The sequence below is a fragment of the Lycorma delicatula genome, chromosome 2, assembly GCF_047948215.1.
Source record: "Lycorma delicatula isolate Av1 chromosome 2, ASM4794821v1, whole genome shotgun sequence".
Classification (NCBI taxonomy): domain Eukaryota; kingdom Metazoa; phylum Arthropoda; class Insecta; order Hemiptera; family Fulgoridae; genus Lycorma; species Lycorma delicatula.
In genome coordinates, this window is record NC_134456.1 from 195,448,458 (window position 1) to 195,465,055 (window position 16,598).

The 16,598-nt window shown below is 29.1% G+C and overlaps 2 protein-coding genes across 2 annotated transcripts in view; both read right to left on the reverse strand.

The window, feature by feature from the left end:
- TfIIB (transcription factor IIB) overlaps nt 1-4,002 on the reverse strand; it is a 42,357-nt gene extending 38,355 nt beyond the window's left edge. The window contains exon 1 of the mRNA XM_075356942.1: nt 3,727-4,002. Within this exon, the coding sequence (XP_075213057.1) occupies nt 3,727-3,743 (17 nt within the window). The 5' untranslated portion in view covers nt 3,744-4,002. The remainder of the gene's footprint in view (nt 1-3,726) is intronic.
- A 10,626-nt stretch (nt 4,003-14,628) lies between these two features.
- l(2)37Cd (general transcription factor IIIC subunit l(2)37Cd) overlaps nt 14,629-16,598 on the reverse strand; it is a 32,031-nt gene continuing 30,061 nt past the window's right edge. Inside the window, exon 10 of the mRNA XM_075356943.1 lies at nt 14,629-14,964. Within this exon, the coding sequence (XP_075213058.1) occupies nt 14,943-14,964 (22 nt within the window). The 3' untranslated portion in view covers nt 14,629-14,942. The remainder of the gene's footprint in view (nt 14,965-16,598) is intronic.

Here is a 16,598-nt window from a genome sequence, read left to right on the forward strand (position 1 = left end):
CACCAACTGACTCAAATCAAAAATGAATAAATATGTTTCTTAAGACAATATTTTTAATGATTTTGATCTTTAAATAAATAATACATAAATTTCAGTGTCATTAAGACTATTATGAATAATATTATAAAACATATTTATAATTAGTAATAATATTATTCATGAATAAACTACTTTCTGATAATTAATATTTCTTTTAGTTAACTATTTTTCAATAAAACAATAAAATTGCTTTTCGGTACTTACGTATTAACACCACCGCAGCTACAGCTTTATTTAAAATCAAAGTAGTCAATTGGATTTCGGTGGAAAATGGGCCGATATAGAGTTTAACATAGATTCAAAACAGTCATAACATAATTATATTTATTTTATAAATATAATTTAACCGAACTTAACCTATGCTCGCTAACCTTGACTAATTAACAGGAGTGTTTTGATTATTTAAATAAATAAATAATTGCAATAATTACTAAATTTATTAAATAAATACTCAAAAAATTACGGTGTTAATTAGTCAAGGTTAGCGAGCGTAGGTTAAGTTTGGTTAAATTATATTTATAAAATAAATAAATATAAATAACCATTTATTAAAATTAATAAAGAGACTGTTCATTTTCCACCGAAATCCGACTGACTACTTTGTTTTTAAATAAAGCTGTAGTTGCGGTGGCGTTAATACGTAAGTACCTAATTTTCTTATATACAATTAAACTGCATTTGGGAATGCTCATTTGTCTTAAAATAAATGTTAACACTTGACAGCTATCTTCAATTACAAGTATAATAAAATCAAAATTTTTGACATAATTATATCAACTGTGTACTAATTGTAAATTTGAAATTATAAAAAAATAATTAATTAAAAGCATTCCAATAGTAAAACTAATAAAAGTGGCTTTCCTATGTAGATTAAAATAAAAATTAGTTTTAAAAAATCTTAGTAGTTTTCTATGCATAATATAAAAAGTCATCTTTTATAAATGTTAGAACATTAAAATTACAGAAGATACTAAGTATAATTAGAAAAAGAGAGACAAAATAAAAAGGTTATAGCGTCAAGAACAAGTAAAATATTCATTATTTTAAATTAATCGATATGCAAATACAACTGTCTTTATTGTGTGATTCACAAATTCCAGCCCAAATAGGAAATGTAAAACTTTACAAGGAGGAATCTTTTTCTTTTAATTCAAATAGTGAAATGGGGTAAATGCTCTTTCTTAAAACCAGAATCTATTACACCTGCTAGAATGCAACCATGAAATTCAGCACATATACAGACTGTAAAACTAGCTAAAACAGGTTATAAACTAGCAGAAGGTTAAACAGATTTAGACTAGGTATACTAATTTCACACTACTAAATAATGATAAAATCCAAAAACTGACAGATTTAAATTAAATTTGAACCCTAATTCTGATTTAAATCTAACCTTAAGTTATTAGTAAAAGGAATATAACACAGAGTGTAACAACACAGACCACATCCCACACTCTTGTAAAGTACTGGTTTGTGGCAATTTAAACTTAGTCTGCCTCTTAATCCAATAACAAAGATAACATATGTAAAACCAAGTCACTGTACCCAGAAACAAACATATTTTTGAAGAGCAAAGTTAAAAAAAAAGTTGTTCAGAAGTCAACTATTCAGCAACCTGATGAAAAATGAACAATTTAACAACACAATGTCAAATTTTAAGTTGACTACTGGACTACTAAAGTAAACGTGAGATAACAAATACATGAATATATACTTTTACTGTTAATATATAATACCGAGCTGGATTTTTCACAAGAATGTGATAATTTAATTCCCAGAATGTACATTTAAAAATATTTGGAACTGCACATTAATGGCTACTATTACCATCAAAGTACTGAACCTTTTCATTCTATAAACTGGTTATGCCAACATTACAATGTCTGAAAATAGAATATACACAAGGGTTAGTTCATTTCATTTTGCTGGATATCAGTAGTAAGAAAATCTTCATCCTTTTGGTTTTTAGTTTACTAGTTCACTCACTAAGATGAAGTTTCATCTTTACTCTTTCAAAAAAGCCCTTTTTGACTTCTGTATGATGTAAAATAAGAATGCTACAGATCACGGAAAAAGTGATGAAAATGGCTGTTTTTATCCGTTGGCGAGTTAGAAAATAGTCTACTTCTCAAGAAAAATATTTTTTTAAATATAAAAAAATATTTTTTTGGCCACAAGGTGGGTAGTTATATATACCAAATATCACAAAAATCAAAAATTGTGATACAATAAAAGTTTTGAATATTTGTTGAATTAAAATGAAACACCCCATACCTGTGGGAGAGCCTAGTGTGCTCTATTCACAAACGGCAAATAATAACCTCCTCTCGACAGTTATTCTTGCATGAGGATCAACACAGTGACACGGTTCTTAACTGGACAAAGTTTATTGTGGATCGTAACCTTCCGTTCAGTCTGCCACTCATCATGAACCACCCTCTTCAAAAAACAGACAACATTGTTCGAGACAATGTGATTAGTGAAAAGAGACTGCAAACAAGCCTCTTTTGCCACATTATCAGCTCACTGCCTAAAATTCCAATACAGTTGGGGATCCAGCAGCTCACAGTTGTATTACATAGTCATTTGAGAAAGAAAGCAGATAAATACGGGTCAGTGGATAAAAAAACAGGAACTATCCCCAACACTTACCTGGTTGGAGAAGTACAATGGAATAGTTTTACCTATATTTAACTGATACAAATCATTCAGTGAATAATCTTTTGAACTCCTAGCATACAATTTTTAAGTTCTGCTAAATAACTATTTTTGGATATAGTAGCATCATCTAACAATGGATGTTTAAATATTTTGAGCCAGATCATTAATAACATGAATAGCAAGGGATCAAAGGACACTTTGCTTGATCAAGCATTCTACATTTTTAAGTTAAGACCTATGTTTTGCATGTGTATGAATATTCTTATTAAAGATGAAATTTCAAGTGCCCATTTGTTGCTTGTAAGATATGACTTAACCAAATGTAAGCAGTTGTTTTTGTGATAACATAGTAACTCAACTTTTTCATAAGTAATAAATGTGGAAGTTAATCAAATATTTCACACAGTTCACAATTACGGCAATAATAATATGACGTAAGTAATATAATTTATTCTAGTGCAAAATTAATCCATAAAACTGTAAGAAAATGTTAAAATCCCTAAGACAACTACAACAGGAAATAACACTTTTAAACTCTAGCACTATCAGAAGCCACTTATTATCAATGTACTATTTAAAAGTCAGTAACATTTTAGAGCCCATTACTTCATAAATTAATTTGCATTTAACAATTAGAAATAGGCTAATAACAATCGTTAAGTGAATTCAACTGTTATTTAGAAAAATAAACGACAAAAATGCAATTACTAAAAAAGGTTAACCAAACTAATTTTTAATATCTAAAATATAATTTATTAATAAATGAAATTTATGTAGACTCTATTCTAAATTAATAAAACATTCAAATTATCACAAATTTTAGGCACAAGAAAGTAAGCTAAAAAATTACACCTTGCTCTGATAACGTTGAAAGTAAAAAAAATTTACTAGCTAAAATTTGCTATTAAAACTTAACACGCACCAACTAATCGTTATACACATTATAATTAATTATGAACCAAATCTCCCTACATTCAACCATCATCTATGTCGTAAAATTGGAAAAATAAAATTATGCATACTAACCTCGAAGAACTTGCCATTTCATACAATCAGGTAGGCAAGCCTACCAATTAATAATAAGATTGACTTAGAAACTTGTATCAGAATAAAAATCCGTCCTTTCGACAGAAAAATAAAACAAAAACAAATTGGTTCTACAAATTAATTTTTGTGTTACTTTCAGATCAAAAACGAGAACAATTTCTAAACAAAGTTGCAAATTACAACACAACTTGTAACAATTGAACGTACATCCCAACGACTTCAGACAACACGTTCAACAACGTACACAAAGGTACTACAGCTGACATACACTCTTTCCCTCTCGCCACTGCCTTATTTATTTCAAAACTTTTAAGTAATCAATTTCTATAATTCGAGCTGACATATTAATGATAGACAATAAGTTAGCTAAAATATTAAATTTAACGTTAATTATTAAAAAATGACAGTTTTAATATTCCAAATAATGTTGGTTTTGCTACACGTGGAAGCATATTTATTAAACATAAGAAAATTACGAGAAATGATACTTTAGAATGATAATTCATTAAGTAATTCAGCTGCGGCTTATTAAATTAATGAGTCATAATCTGTACCAATTTTACTTTATTTATATTTTTTTACCCTACGGGAGCACCGTTGGATATTGCTTCCTTGGATTAGATTAAACTGCAATTTTGTAGCGTATGAAAATGACATGCCTGACCGGGACTTCCAAATGAAAGGCCGAGACGCTACTCGCGCCACGGAGGTCGGCCTTATTTTTAATCTAGAAATAAATCGTAATGGCGACTTGAGATTTCTAAATTTTGATCTAGCAGGCATTTACTTTTTCACCGCCATTTTCGATTAATTTTTTAAATAATTATTTTTTTCAGAGAGAAAAAAATTATCATTATTTTGCTGTCAGTTTACACGTTGGAATTCGTACGTAATACATACACTTATAAAAGCTTTACAAAACCATTCACTTGGGGAGAGTGATCATTTTTAAACTTCTATACTTCATTCTTAATATATAAAAATTTTAACTTTTGAAAACCTATGCACGCCAATGAATTTTAGCTCTTTTATTAGGTACTGTAAACAAATAATTTTTACAATCCTTTCACCCACATCAATTTTTAGATAAAAGAATAGAAATTATTAGATCTGTAGCTTGAATTGTTTAAAGATTCTGTGACAAAATAGGTCCTTTGTTTTTTCAGTCTGATGTCTCCTGCACATAAAAATATTACCTGTTGGACTGTAGAAATCATACAAGGCAAATAAAGTTGCCTTGTAAAAATCATACACCAACTTTCCTGTTAAGTTTCAAGTTACGGGTATTAAGAAAAATTCATTGATTTTTCATTCTGAGAACTTTTTATTAAAATCTGTATCTATTATTGCTTATCATGTTTTAAAAAAAGCTTTTGAAAACTGCCTGGGGATTAGCTCTTGTTATTTAAAACTTTTTTACTACATCTTATTAATTCTGTGATCTGAGGCTTCCTCAGATCACTTATAAACAATATTTTGTAAAAAAATATGAATGCTAACTGTTCCAACATTTATGAACAAAATTGTGTAATTTTGCTCTTCCTAATCACATGAAAGCACACTTGGTATAATTTTTTTCTAAGTTTTTAAGTTACATAATTGTTTTTGAGAAAAAATTGCTTTTGGAGCTATGCCCCTAAGGGAAGGTCAGCTTGATTTTATCATTGGAGGTTCTAAGAGTAGCTAGATTTATCAAACAGAAAACAATTAAACAATGTTGAGTAGTTAGGCCTTTAAGTTGCCAAAAAAAAAATTCTGCCGTCTCCAGGGTAGATATATTTTTCATTTTATACATATTCCCATCAGTTTTGAATAACAAGAAAAAAAGATTCTTGCCTTTTTTTCTCTGAGTCCTTATATTTTCCTCATGGGTCAGAATTTGTGTCAAAGGATGGGTAAGCTTTATATTATTAAACATATGTATCAAAATTGTTTTTTATATTAGACCCGGTACAGTATCTACAAACTGTACTTTCAAAAGAAACTTGTATCTATAATCTGTAGATAAGAAAAAGTAACCTGTGTAAGTTGATTGTAACTGATAATTAGAAAAGAAATTATATATACTTAATTTGAGCCTGTTCTATTTTAAATTAATTAATCAAGAACTTGTTTAAACAGCAAGAAACACCACTTATATTGGCAGAAAATCATAGTGAAATATAGTTTGCCATTTTTCTACTACATCTAATTTTTAACCTCTATAACACTGAAAAAACAATTCTGTTAAATATATGGGTATGGTTTTTTTTCCATGAATATTGGTAATTAGTATTAAGTAAGTAAGTAAGGTCATGTCGAGGAATTTCATGCATGGTACATGTAGACCATTAATATGAAGTTCCATGCATGCACATACCCTGATAAATTGAATCATACCTCATCAATATAGAAAAAAATCCAAAATATAATCAGAAATGTCCACTGTAAACTAATGAAACCATTCATAGTATTAAGTTCCCTTTCCACAGTCTGTGGCTAATAAGTTTTGAACTGCTTTCACTTTATTATATGAGGTGAGACTGAGCTTCTTACGAATTGCCTTCTGTCCATTTGCAGTTTTTGATTTTCTGTTGGGCCAACTTTCCCGTGAACTTATTGGGCCTGGATTGCATAGCAGCTTGTTTGTCTTGCAGTTTTCTTCATACAATACTAACAGTCTGCCACTTCATTCATGATCCTTTACAGATTCCAACTTCCTGTATTTATTGATTAGTAATCTTGCATTATGTCAATTACAAATTGGTGTATCTGGAAATCTGGTATTTCTCTATCTGTATTTCACCATGCTCATAGAAGATGTACTCATTGAGTAAATTAACACCATTTTGAGTGCACACAGAAAGGCACGATCTCAATTGTTCAAACACAACCAATAAAAAATGAACAAAAAACTAGATACAACTTCTCCTTTCCAGATCATCAGCCTGACTGGCTTGTGGAAGCAAACTGCATACAATACAGGATTCACCTGTGCAGAAAACATTACTTGCAGCACACGGAATACAATCCGTCAACACATTAACTATGTTTACATAGGTGTATAGTTTCTTTTCGAACGCATGGTATATTTTACAATTTTCAAGTGTGTTAAGGCATAGTCTTATTTTTTTTTTAGAATATTTATGTGTAGAATATCAAAGTTGCTGTCAATGTTTGTAGATATTTGCCAATGAGATGGATGACAAATGATTCTATATTGTTAAGGAAGGCTTTCAAATGTTCATTGTGTGTTGAAGCAACACACATAACCAATGTAGAATACTGTACAGCAGTTATAACAGGTCAATTTATACATTTCAAATGCATTGTGTTTGATGACTGGATTCTATACGTAATGTTCTGCATATTTGGAAGGTTACACAGAATCAAGATTTTTAAAATCTGAGTTCTTTTATCAGTTTTTGAAAGGCTTTTGTTCTATATATGGTAATGTGATATTACATTTTGATGTAGGCCAATTTTAAAAAAAAATTTTTTAATATTATTTTGTGCAAGAATGTATCAGTGAGTATGCTGTTACATGCATCTGTGGGTGCTTATTTGTTAGTTCTTCTATATGGTCTTAGGTGGCATAGTTATGTTGATTAGTCTGTGGATGAAACTTCTGTGAGCAGAATGTGTGGTTGGGTGGTATGAGGTATTGTGAGTGAAAGTGTCTATCACAGTTTTTTTTTGTAAATATTATGAAAATGTGTTTTCGTTGGTTGAATCTTTGTAATGGTGAATTCAAGAAAATTTATTTGTTTTTTAATTGTTTATTGTTAAATTTGTTATTTGTTCACTAACACTGAAACAACCTTAATATTACATACATAAAATAATTTATGTTATAAAAAAGACCACACAATTGAACATTATGACATATTAAAATATAAAAACATGCAATAATATTCAAAAAGAACAAATACAATTCAAATCGCCTATGTTTTTGAATACATTCTTAATATGTCTCTGTCTATTTAAAGAATCACCAATACTAACATAATTAATGCCACTGTCAGTAAAGTGATGATTACTGAATTGGTGCTTTATTGACAGAAAATGTTTTGAAGTAAGTTTTGTAAAAAAAAAAAAAAAAAAAAAAGTAATAACTACTTAATGATACAATTTAGTTTGTTGTGTATTATTATGCAATATATGTTATATATTATGCAAAATCCGTATATTACTGGCAAAAAACTGGAAAATGTAGCTTTTTTGTGGTTCTTCTTGTATGCAATTTTCAACCTCTAAAATTGTGACAAAACAATTATGTAAAATATGTACTTTCATCTTTAATTAGGCTTACCATACGTTCAGGATTAGCCTGGACAGTCCTGGTTTTTCAGTGCTGTCCAGGGTTTGAGAATTTTATGCCTAGTGAGGATTTTTTTAAATTTTAGATCTATGTATGTTTGACATCACATTTTTAAACATTCTCTCTAATGGTCGTGCATCTCTCAGCTGACCTTGGAGCAAGTGCTGATGGTGATTTTGATGGAGGCATGGCTAACAGTCTTGCCACAAGTTTTTACTTAGTTATTTAGCAATACAACAGGGGCAATGTGTTTATGTTTACATATTTTTGTATCGTCTACATGTTTTTGATCATTTTATCTCTATTCGTATTTTGTCTCATCATTTAGCAATGAACAAAAGCAAATGTGTGTTCAATGTTAACCTACAACAGAAATACAAATTTTTAAAATTGTGTAATGACAGTAACAATGAACATGATTATTACACACTGTGTCCAGTAAAATTTTCTGTTGCACATAAAAGAAAGGGTGATATTGAAAACCACATGAAAACAGCTAAACATAGGAGTACTATTAATGCTACTGCTTCAGAAAATATAAGAGATTTTTTTTTAAAGCCAAAGATGGGAATAGCAATAACAGTGATCTGGAATGTGCTGCTAAAGAAGCTACATTTTCATACCACACTGCTAGACATGAACTCAGTTTTCATCAGACTGCATATCTGAACTGGTTAAAGAATTATATGACCCAAAATATTCATCTGCTAGAACCAAAACCGAAGCTATTATTGTTCACGTTATTTCACCATTTATATTTGATTATGTGTTGTGTTCAAACAAAAGTGACATAAAACTTGTTCCGATTGTTGTAAGATATTTCAATCTGGAGGAGGCAAAATTCAAATTAAACTTTTAAATTTTGATTAAGTGACAAGTGAAACTGCTCAAATTTTGACTCAGTATCTTTTGCAGTGTGTGAAAAAATACAAACTTGAAGAAAAGTTGGTTTGTTATATTGCTGATAACACTATCAATAATTTTGGTGGTGTGAAGAGAAAGGGGAATGAAAATGTGTTCAGAAAAGTTAAAAGTGATTTAGATAGACCTATTTTAGGAATTGGTTGTTCAGCCCACATTGTACAAAATTCAGTACAAACAGAATGTGATTCTCTACCCCTGGATACAGAAGTTATTGTTATAAAAATTTATAAATACTTTTCATATATGTAGCAAGAGTAATGAACTCAAAGAGTTCTGGGAATTTATGGAAACAGATTACAAAAAAGTATTATCTTACAGCAGCACAAGGTTCCTTAGTTTGTTACCTGCAATAGAAAGAATTCTTTCTATTTTTGATGGCCTAAAATCATACTTCTTGTCTTATTACAAATGCCCAAAATTATTATTTGATTTTTTGAAAATCTAAAAAAGTGAACTGTTTTTGACATTTTTTATGGTACTCTTTAGTTATTTAATAATATAATTCTGAAATTGGAAGCTAATTCTATCCCAGAAAGAGAAGTGTTTCAGATATATTCTGAATTAATTTGTCAACTTCAGGAAAGAAAAAAAAAACACAAATTTATATCATATTCTGCCAAAGAACTGCTATCCAGTCTAAAAGAAAATAATGATGTTCAGCAACAAAAATTCTCTCAAGCAGAGACACATTTTATAATTCTAGTATCCAATACTTAGAATTGTGGAGAACCAGTTTTGATAAAGTTAGTAAGTTTCAGTGGATAAATTTATGAACTGAAATTGCCTGGTCTGATTTAGACAGGAGTGCACAAGTTTTTAATGAAATTATAAAAGATTCCATAAATATTGATGACTGTATATTATTGAACCAGGTAATTCAAAACCAAAGGGTAGGTTGTGGTTCTTTCTGAAAAAGTACCAGATACTATTGAAGAGAAGTGGAAAACAATTTTTAAGGTGTTTCAAAAGACTGATATTTCATGTTGCAATGTTTCTAAAATGGTTGAGTTTGTGATATCTTTGCCTGGAACATCTGCTCCAGGCAAAGAGAGAGTTTTTTCAATTATGGGGAACATTTGGTCTGCAGCAAGCAGTTGACTTTCAGTATCTACTGTTAAACAAATATTTGCTAAATGTTAAAATTAATTCAGAACTTTCTTGCTGAGAATTTTATAATGTAATTAAAACAAACAAACCATTTCTGAAAAAAGTCATGTCTAGAGAAAAATACAAATGAATAAATAAATTTTAATGTTTCTGCACACTGATAACACTTTGAAGTAATTTCAAAAATATGTCCTGGGTTGCCAAAAAAATATGGTAAGCCTATCTTTACTACAACAAATTTCAAATCATTTCAGTATCAGTAGACTTTTTAAAAAAAAAAAATTATCCCATCAGCAAGAATACACTGAACAAATTTTTAACAATGGTATACATTTCGTAGAAAGAAGTTTTAAAAGCAAAATTAATTTGCTTTAATTTTATTGCATCATAATGTTAGTTAATTTTCACTCATACACATGCACACAGGATATCATAAATTTTTTTTTGGAAAATATTTGGTCATTAGTTTCTCTCTTTGCAATAATAATAAATCACTACAAAATATTTTCTCATTATACTACGGATTTCCTAACATATTTTAATAATTTGCAGAAAATAATAATATGAACAATATCTTCTTCTAGAAAACATTGGGATTCCAAGTACTGCTATCACACTAAAACAAAATATTACTGCAATTGTTTTTCTAGATTCCTTAATTTTTCCTTAAATACAAATTATACAATCTAAAATAGGTTTAAAAATATAGTTAAAGAATAAGTAAAGATAAAATATATTACAATAAAAGATAAAAAATATTAAATTCTAATTTTTATTTTCATTTAGAGTAAAATCTGGGTTCAGCAGCATAAAAAAAGTAATATCAGTTTTACAGCAATACTCATATTACCAACTGAACCAATGGGTTCAAAAACTTCACTATAGAATTTTGTACAAAAGATAACTTGTTATTAGAGAGACCATAAAACTAGACTGAATACTTAATCTAATGAGGCCATTTAAATATAATCTATAATTCCAGTTATTATTCTTATTAGAACTTAACGACTCAAATTCAGTTCTCTTTTCTTAAGAACATATGAAATTGCCTTCTTTAATATGCCATAATATGAGCCTAAATTAATCCCATAATCATCATTGTTTTTATTACCAAAACCTGTGCATAATGTTGCTTATTACTTTAATTTTGTTATAGATTATAGTCAGTTTATTTTCAGTGACATATTCAAAGGCTGATTAAGTGATCAATTTCAATTTGAATAATTATTGTTTACAAGCAATATGCTGAATATTAAATTAAAACAAATATATTGAAAAAAAAAATTACTAACTATATTCTGGGAACTGAAAGAAAGCACGTGAGTTTTCATTTAAATTGTAAATAAGAGAAAAAAAATTCAAAATTAAAACTTTTTTGTTTTAAATTATTTTATTAAGAATTTAAAAGTGGTAGGAAACACACCATTTATAATTGCAGAGAACTGCAAAAAAAGGGGTTTAAAATTATTTTTTAATATACAAAATTTCCAACCTTTGACAAACAATCTGTAAAACATGAGTTAACATATACTATAATATAATATGTATCTTTATCATCATTAAATAAATTTCAGACCATTTCAATGATTATTCTGCTTAGTTGGCATTAAAAAAATATCATTAATTTCAGAAGTCACTTTGAAATAATTCTTTGAGATTAAAGAGTTTTACAACAAAAATAAATAAAAAAAGTCATTGTTTATAAATTTGTATAAATGACTAAAAAGAAGAGTGAGGTTATTAAAAAAATTAACTTATTTAAAAACCTATACTCAAGTGATAATTTTGTGGCATTAATGCAGTCTCCTGAGGTTGAAGATAAGTCACATTCCAGTGATAAAAGTATTAAGAATTGTTTTGCTGTACCAGCTAGCCCATGTTTTATTATTTTTACACCAACATCAAAAAATAATCTTAATTCTCTTATAATTAATCACTTCTATTATTTAATAAATATTACCTAATATTATTTTTAGTATAATACAACATTTTGTGTAGACATTTTTAATCCCATATATTGCAAAAATCTACTATACAAAGATAGAGGATAAAATTAATTTTTATAAAGAGGGATCATTTTGTCACCCACTACATGCATTACTTGAACAGTACCCAAGGAAAAGTCTATGTAAATTATCATTGCAGACAGGAATATTGTACGAGAGTGCACAAGTAATGCACAAGTACGAGTAATGGGATGGGCATACCAGATAATATCTTTTTTAGTGCTAAGGCATATTTTCACCTAAGCAACAACAAATCCAATATCAATTCCACATATCAAATCGAAGTATTACTAATTATCATATTGTACATGGTAATAACTATCAGATTTACATTTACTAATTATAAACAATACGTAATTAATTCTTTTATAACCTTTATTTGTACTAAATTATTAATTTTTAAATAAACAAAAGCTTACTTGAATCACTATCACTGTCACTTTCATTATTAGAATCTACATGTATAATATAACATTCTGTCATTTCATCTATCAGTGGTTCAGTTTTTATATTTTTTTCAATATTTTTACTTTTTCACAATAGGGTTTCTAGTCATCTTCATTCATGGAATTAATTTCCTCCGTAGTTTATTTTTCAACCATGATTTATGAAAGAAAATTTGTGTTACGACTTGCCACACGTCTTTTTACGGTTGACCATACCATCTCAACTGGATCTAATCAGGATGGTACGGTGGGAATCTAAGAACACAATGCCCATGTTTTTTCAAAAGTTCATTCAAGTGATATTTTTGTACTTTGGTTTTATGCAACTTTACCAATTCATATAACTGTGGTTTCAGCATTTTTTTTTAACTATACAGAATATCCGTTTTCTCCAGGCAATTGGTCATATCTTTTCTTCTGGAGGTAGAATTTGGTGCTTTATCAATAACTGTATTGTGATGAGGGGCGTTATCAACAACTACTACTGACATTGATGGAGGATTTGGAATCAACTTTTCACGTGCCCACTTCATGAAATTGTCAATATTCATGTTGTCATGGTAGTCGCCACTTTTTGAACTGGCTTTCCAAGTTAGTAATGCGTTCAAAATAAAACAGATTTCTCCTCCAGCATGAATTGCAATTAAACGGTCACCTTTATTAATCAGTACATGAAGTCCCTCAACAACACCATCAGACCACGACTTTGTTGAACAATGTGAACTTAAAACGTATGTTTCATCAAAATAAACAGTTGTAGCAAAGTTTTGTCTTCTTAGTTTTTGCCTGTAAATAATCAATCCTCTTCCACCTGATATTGGGTTTCTCAATTAAACGTTTTCTGTTATTTTCAGTTTTATGCCATTAGAAACCTAACTCTTTCAAAATAACAGCTAAATTTGATTCACTGCCTTTAAAATCAATAGATATTTTTTTAACGAAGGTACTTCATTCTACTTTCAATTAAGTTCATTAACTGTTTTTTTAACTACACCTAAATCAAAAATGTCCAGTCCATCAACAGATTTCGAATGTCATTTATATTTTTTTGGAGTGCTGAAAGAACACAACTGGGATGTTGATTGAAGAATCATGTCTCTTTTATTTTCCAAGTTTCTGAACCTGTGTTCTTGATATCCCATAAGCATCAGCAGTTCTTTCTTTGCATTTTTGAATGCCAATTATATGTTTGCCGTCAGTTAATTTACCTACTTTTAGAGCTTCTTTTTTTATAAAATCATAAACATTATTGATAATTTCACATGCTTGACTTCTAAGTCTTTTCTTAAGTACGGATTTAAATTCCACCATAACAAACCGCAGTAACACACAAACAAAAATAATACCTCACAAAATATTTGTGAAAAACAATGAGTAATTATAAAATAATGACTGCACAAAAACGCTATCCAAATACCTTTACTAAACATGAAATAAACTGGACTAAAGTTTATTTCTTTATACACATATTGTGTACTATGAATGATGGATCTAAATATAATTGTGACAAAAGACATCATTTCTAACCACAAGTATACATTTTTATAGGCCTGTACATGATACCAATAAGAGTATTAGTCATTGGTTAATGAACTGTTATTGTTTACAAGATTGAGTCATTAAGCATTTTTATACATATAATCAACTCAAGTGGAAAGAATTGAACACACAACAACATAGATATATTGTTTGGGCGCAGATATTGTTTGTAAGTTGAAAAATGAAATAAAAATAATAATTATGTGCAAAATTAATGTTTTGGAAACAGTAATACGAGATGTCAACACATGACGTCACAAGCTTGTAGATTCACTGGGGGAACTACATGAATTTGCATAAATACATTCCATGTACCAAATCTACCAAATGTGAGCATCTCTGAATTATAGTCCATAGTGGAATTATAGTATTTAGTATCATGATGTGCAAGATAAAATTATCACACTGTATATACATACATTGATTTATTTCAAATTATTTCATAATAGCTTACTATTTATCTCAAGTTAATATAAAAATGGATTCACTATTTGCAAACAGATATATATTATTCATATTTTAAATAGTTAATTATCAAAACAATTAAAAAATAAATCTCCTTCTACCAAAAATTGTTACTCAAGAAAAACATTTATTTAATATAAAGCATAATGATGTAGGTACATTGTGGTTTAATAGACAACATTAGCAGCATTACAATAACAAATTTTGCTTTGCTTGCTCATTAGTAAAAGATTTAACCAGTACAGTCTTAATATTTTCATTTGCTGCTTAATGAAATTATATAAGCTATCAATTACATTTCTAAAAGCAGAATATTAAGTCCCAATTGATAAATAAATATTGCTTCAAAAGTTATGTTTATTAGGAGGCTGATGTTTATCGTACATTTTATGTGCTTGATTTCTTCTTTCATGCCCATAATCTTTGGAAGCTGTATAAAAGAAATTTTTAAATACAATTTTAATTTAAATAAGTATTATTTTAATTTCAAACCAAACTATATTTTATCAAAACTGTTTATTACTCTTAAAAAATCATCTTGATGCAATAACTGAAAATGAAAACATTTTTTAGAGGTCTTATTTCCGCTGAAATAATCACTGAAATTTTATGAGAATAAAGATATAAGTTTACATTTTAAAAAAGATAATTACATTATAAAAAATAATGAAATATTTTGCACTTATCTGCACATATACCAAAAAGGAAGAAAAAAGTATGTTTTCATGATTTTTTATTTGAATACGAGGTGTGTTCAAAAAGTAACGAGAATTTTGAAATTTCATGAATTGTACTAGTCCGATTCCTGGAATTTTTTTGTTGTATTGGTAAACATGTCTGAAAAGTATCTGCACATTTTTAGCCATACTGGATATTTAGTCTGTTGTCAGATGTCAAAAGGATAACACGTGTTTTGGTACGATCGGTGATTTTTTATTTGTATAAATAATGGATCAGAGAATTTGTACTGAATTTTGAATGAAATAAAGTGTACCAATGTTTTAAAAATGTTAAATATTGCTTTTGGTGAGTCTACTATAAGTACAGCAAGGGTTTACGAGTGGTATAAGCGTTTCCAAGAAGGTCGTGAAGATGACAAGCACCCCGGACGCCCCAGCACATCAACAACCGATAAAAAACATGGAAAAAGTGAAAGAAATGATTATGAATGATCGCTGAATCACAATCAGAGAAGTCGCTGATGATGTTGGGTTATCAACTGCCTCATGCCATGAAATTTTTTCAGATGTTTTGGGTATGAAACGTGTAACAGCAAAATTTGTTCCAAAACTGTTAAATTTTGAACAAAAAAGCAGTGAATAGAAGTTGCTCAGGAGTTGTTAAATGAAGTCAACACGATGCAGAACTACTGAAACTTGTCATAGCAGGTGATGAAACATGGGTTTATGGATATGATGTTGAAACTAAGACTCAACTGTCCCAGTGGAGGCATTCTTGATCACAAAGACTGAAAAAAGCTCTACAAGTACGGTCAAATGTGAAGGTTATGCTCACTGTGTTCTTCGATATTAAAGGCATAAAGCATCATGACTTCTTGTCACAAGCTCAAACGATCAATAAAGAGTATTATCTACAAGTTCAATGCCATTTGCATGAAGCAATCTGAAAATGCCTGGATTTGTGACAAAACAATTCATGGCTTTTGCACCATGATAATGTGCCTGCTCACACTTTATTGCTTGTTCTTCAAGTTTTAGCCAAAAACAACACTGTAATGATACCCCAATCACCATAATCGCCAGTTATGGCCCCGTGTGACTTTTTTCTATTCCCAAAAATAAAGAGAACCTTAAAGGGCTGTCATTTTACAAGCATAGATAAGATTAATAGCTGAAAGAGCTAAACACTATTCCAAAGGTCGAGTTCCAGAAGTGTTTCAGGGAATGGAAAAAGGGCTAGCATAAGTGAATAATATCTAATGGGGACTATTTTGAAGGGGATAACATTAATATAGACAAAAAAATAAAATTCTTTAAAAAAAAAAACAAAAATTCTCTTTACTTTTTGAACACACCTCATACAACACATATCTTTTTGTTTAAA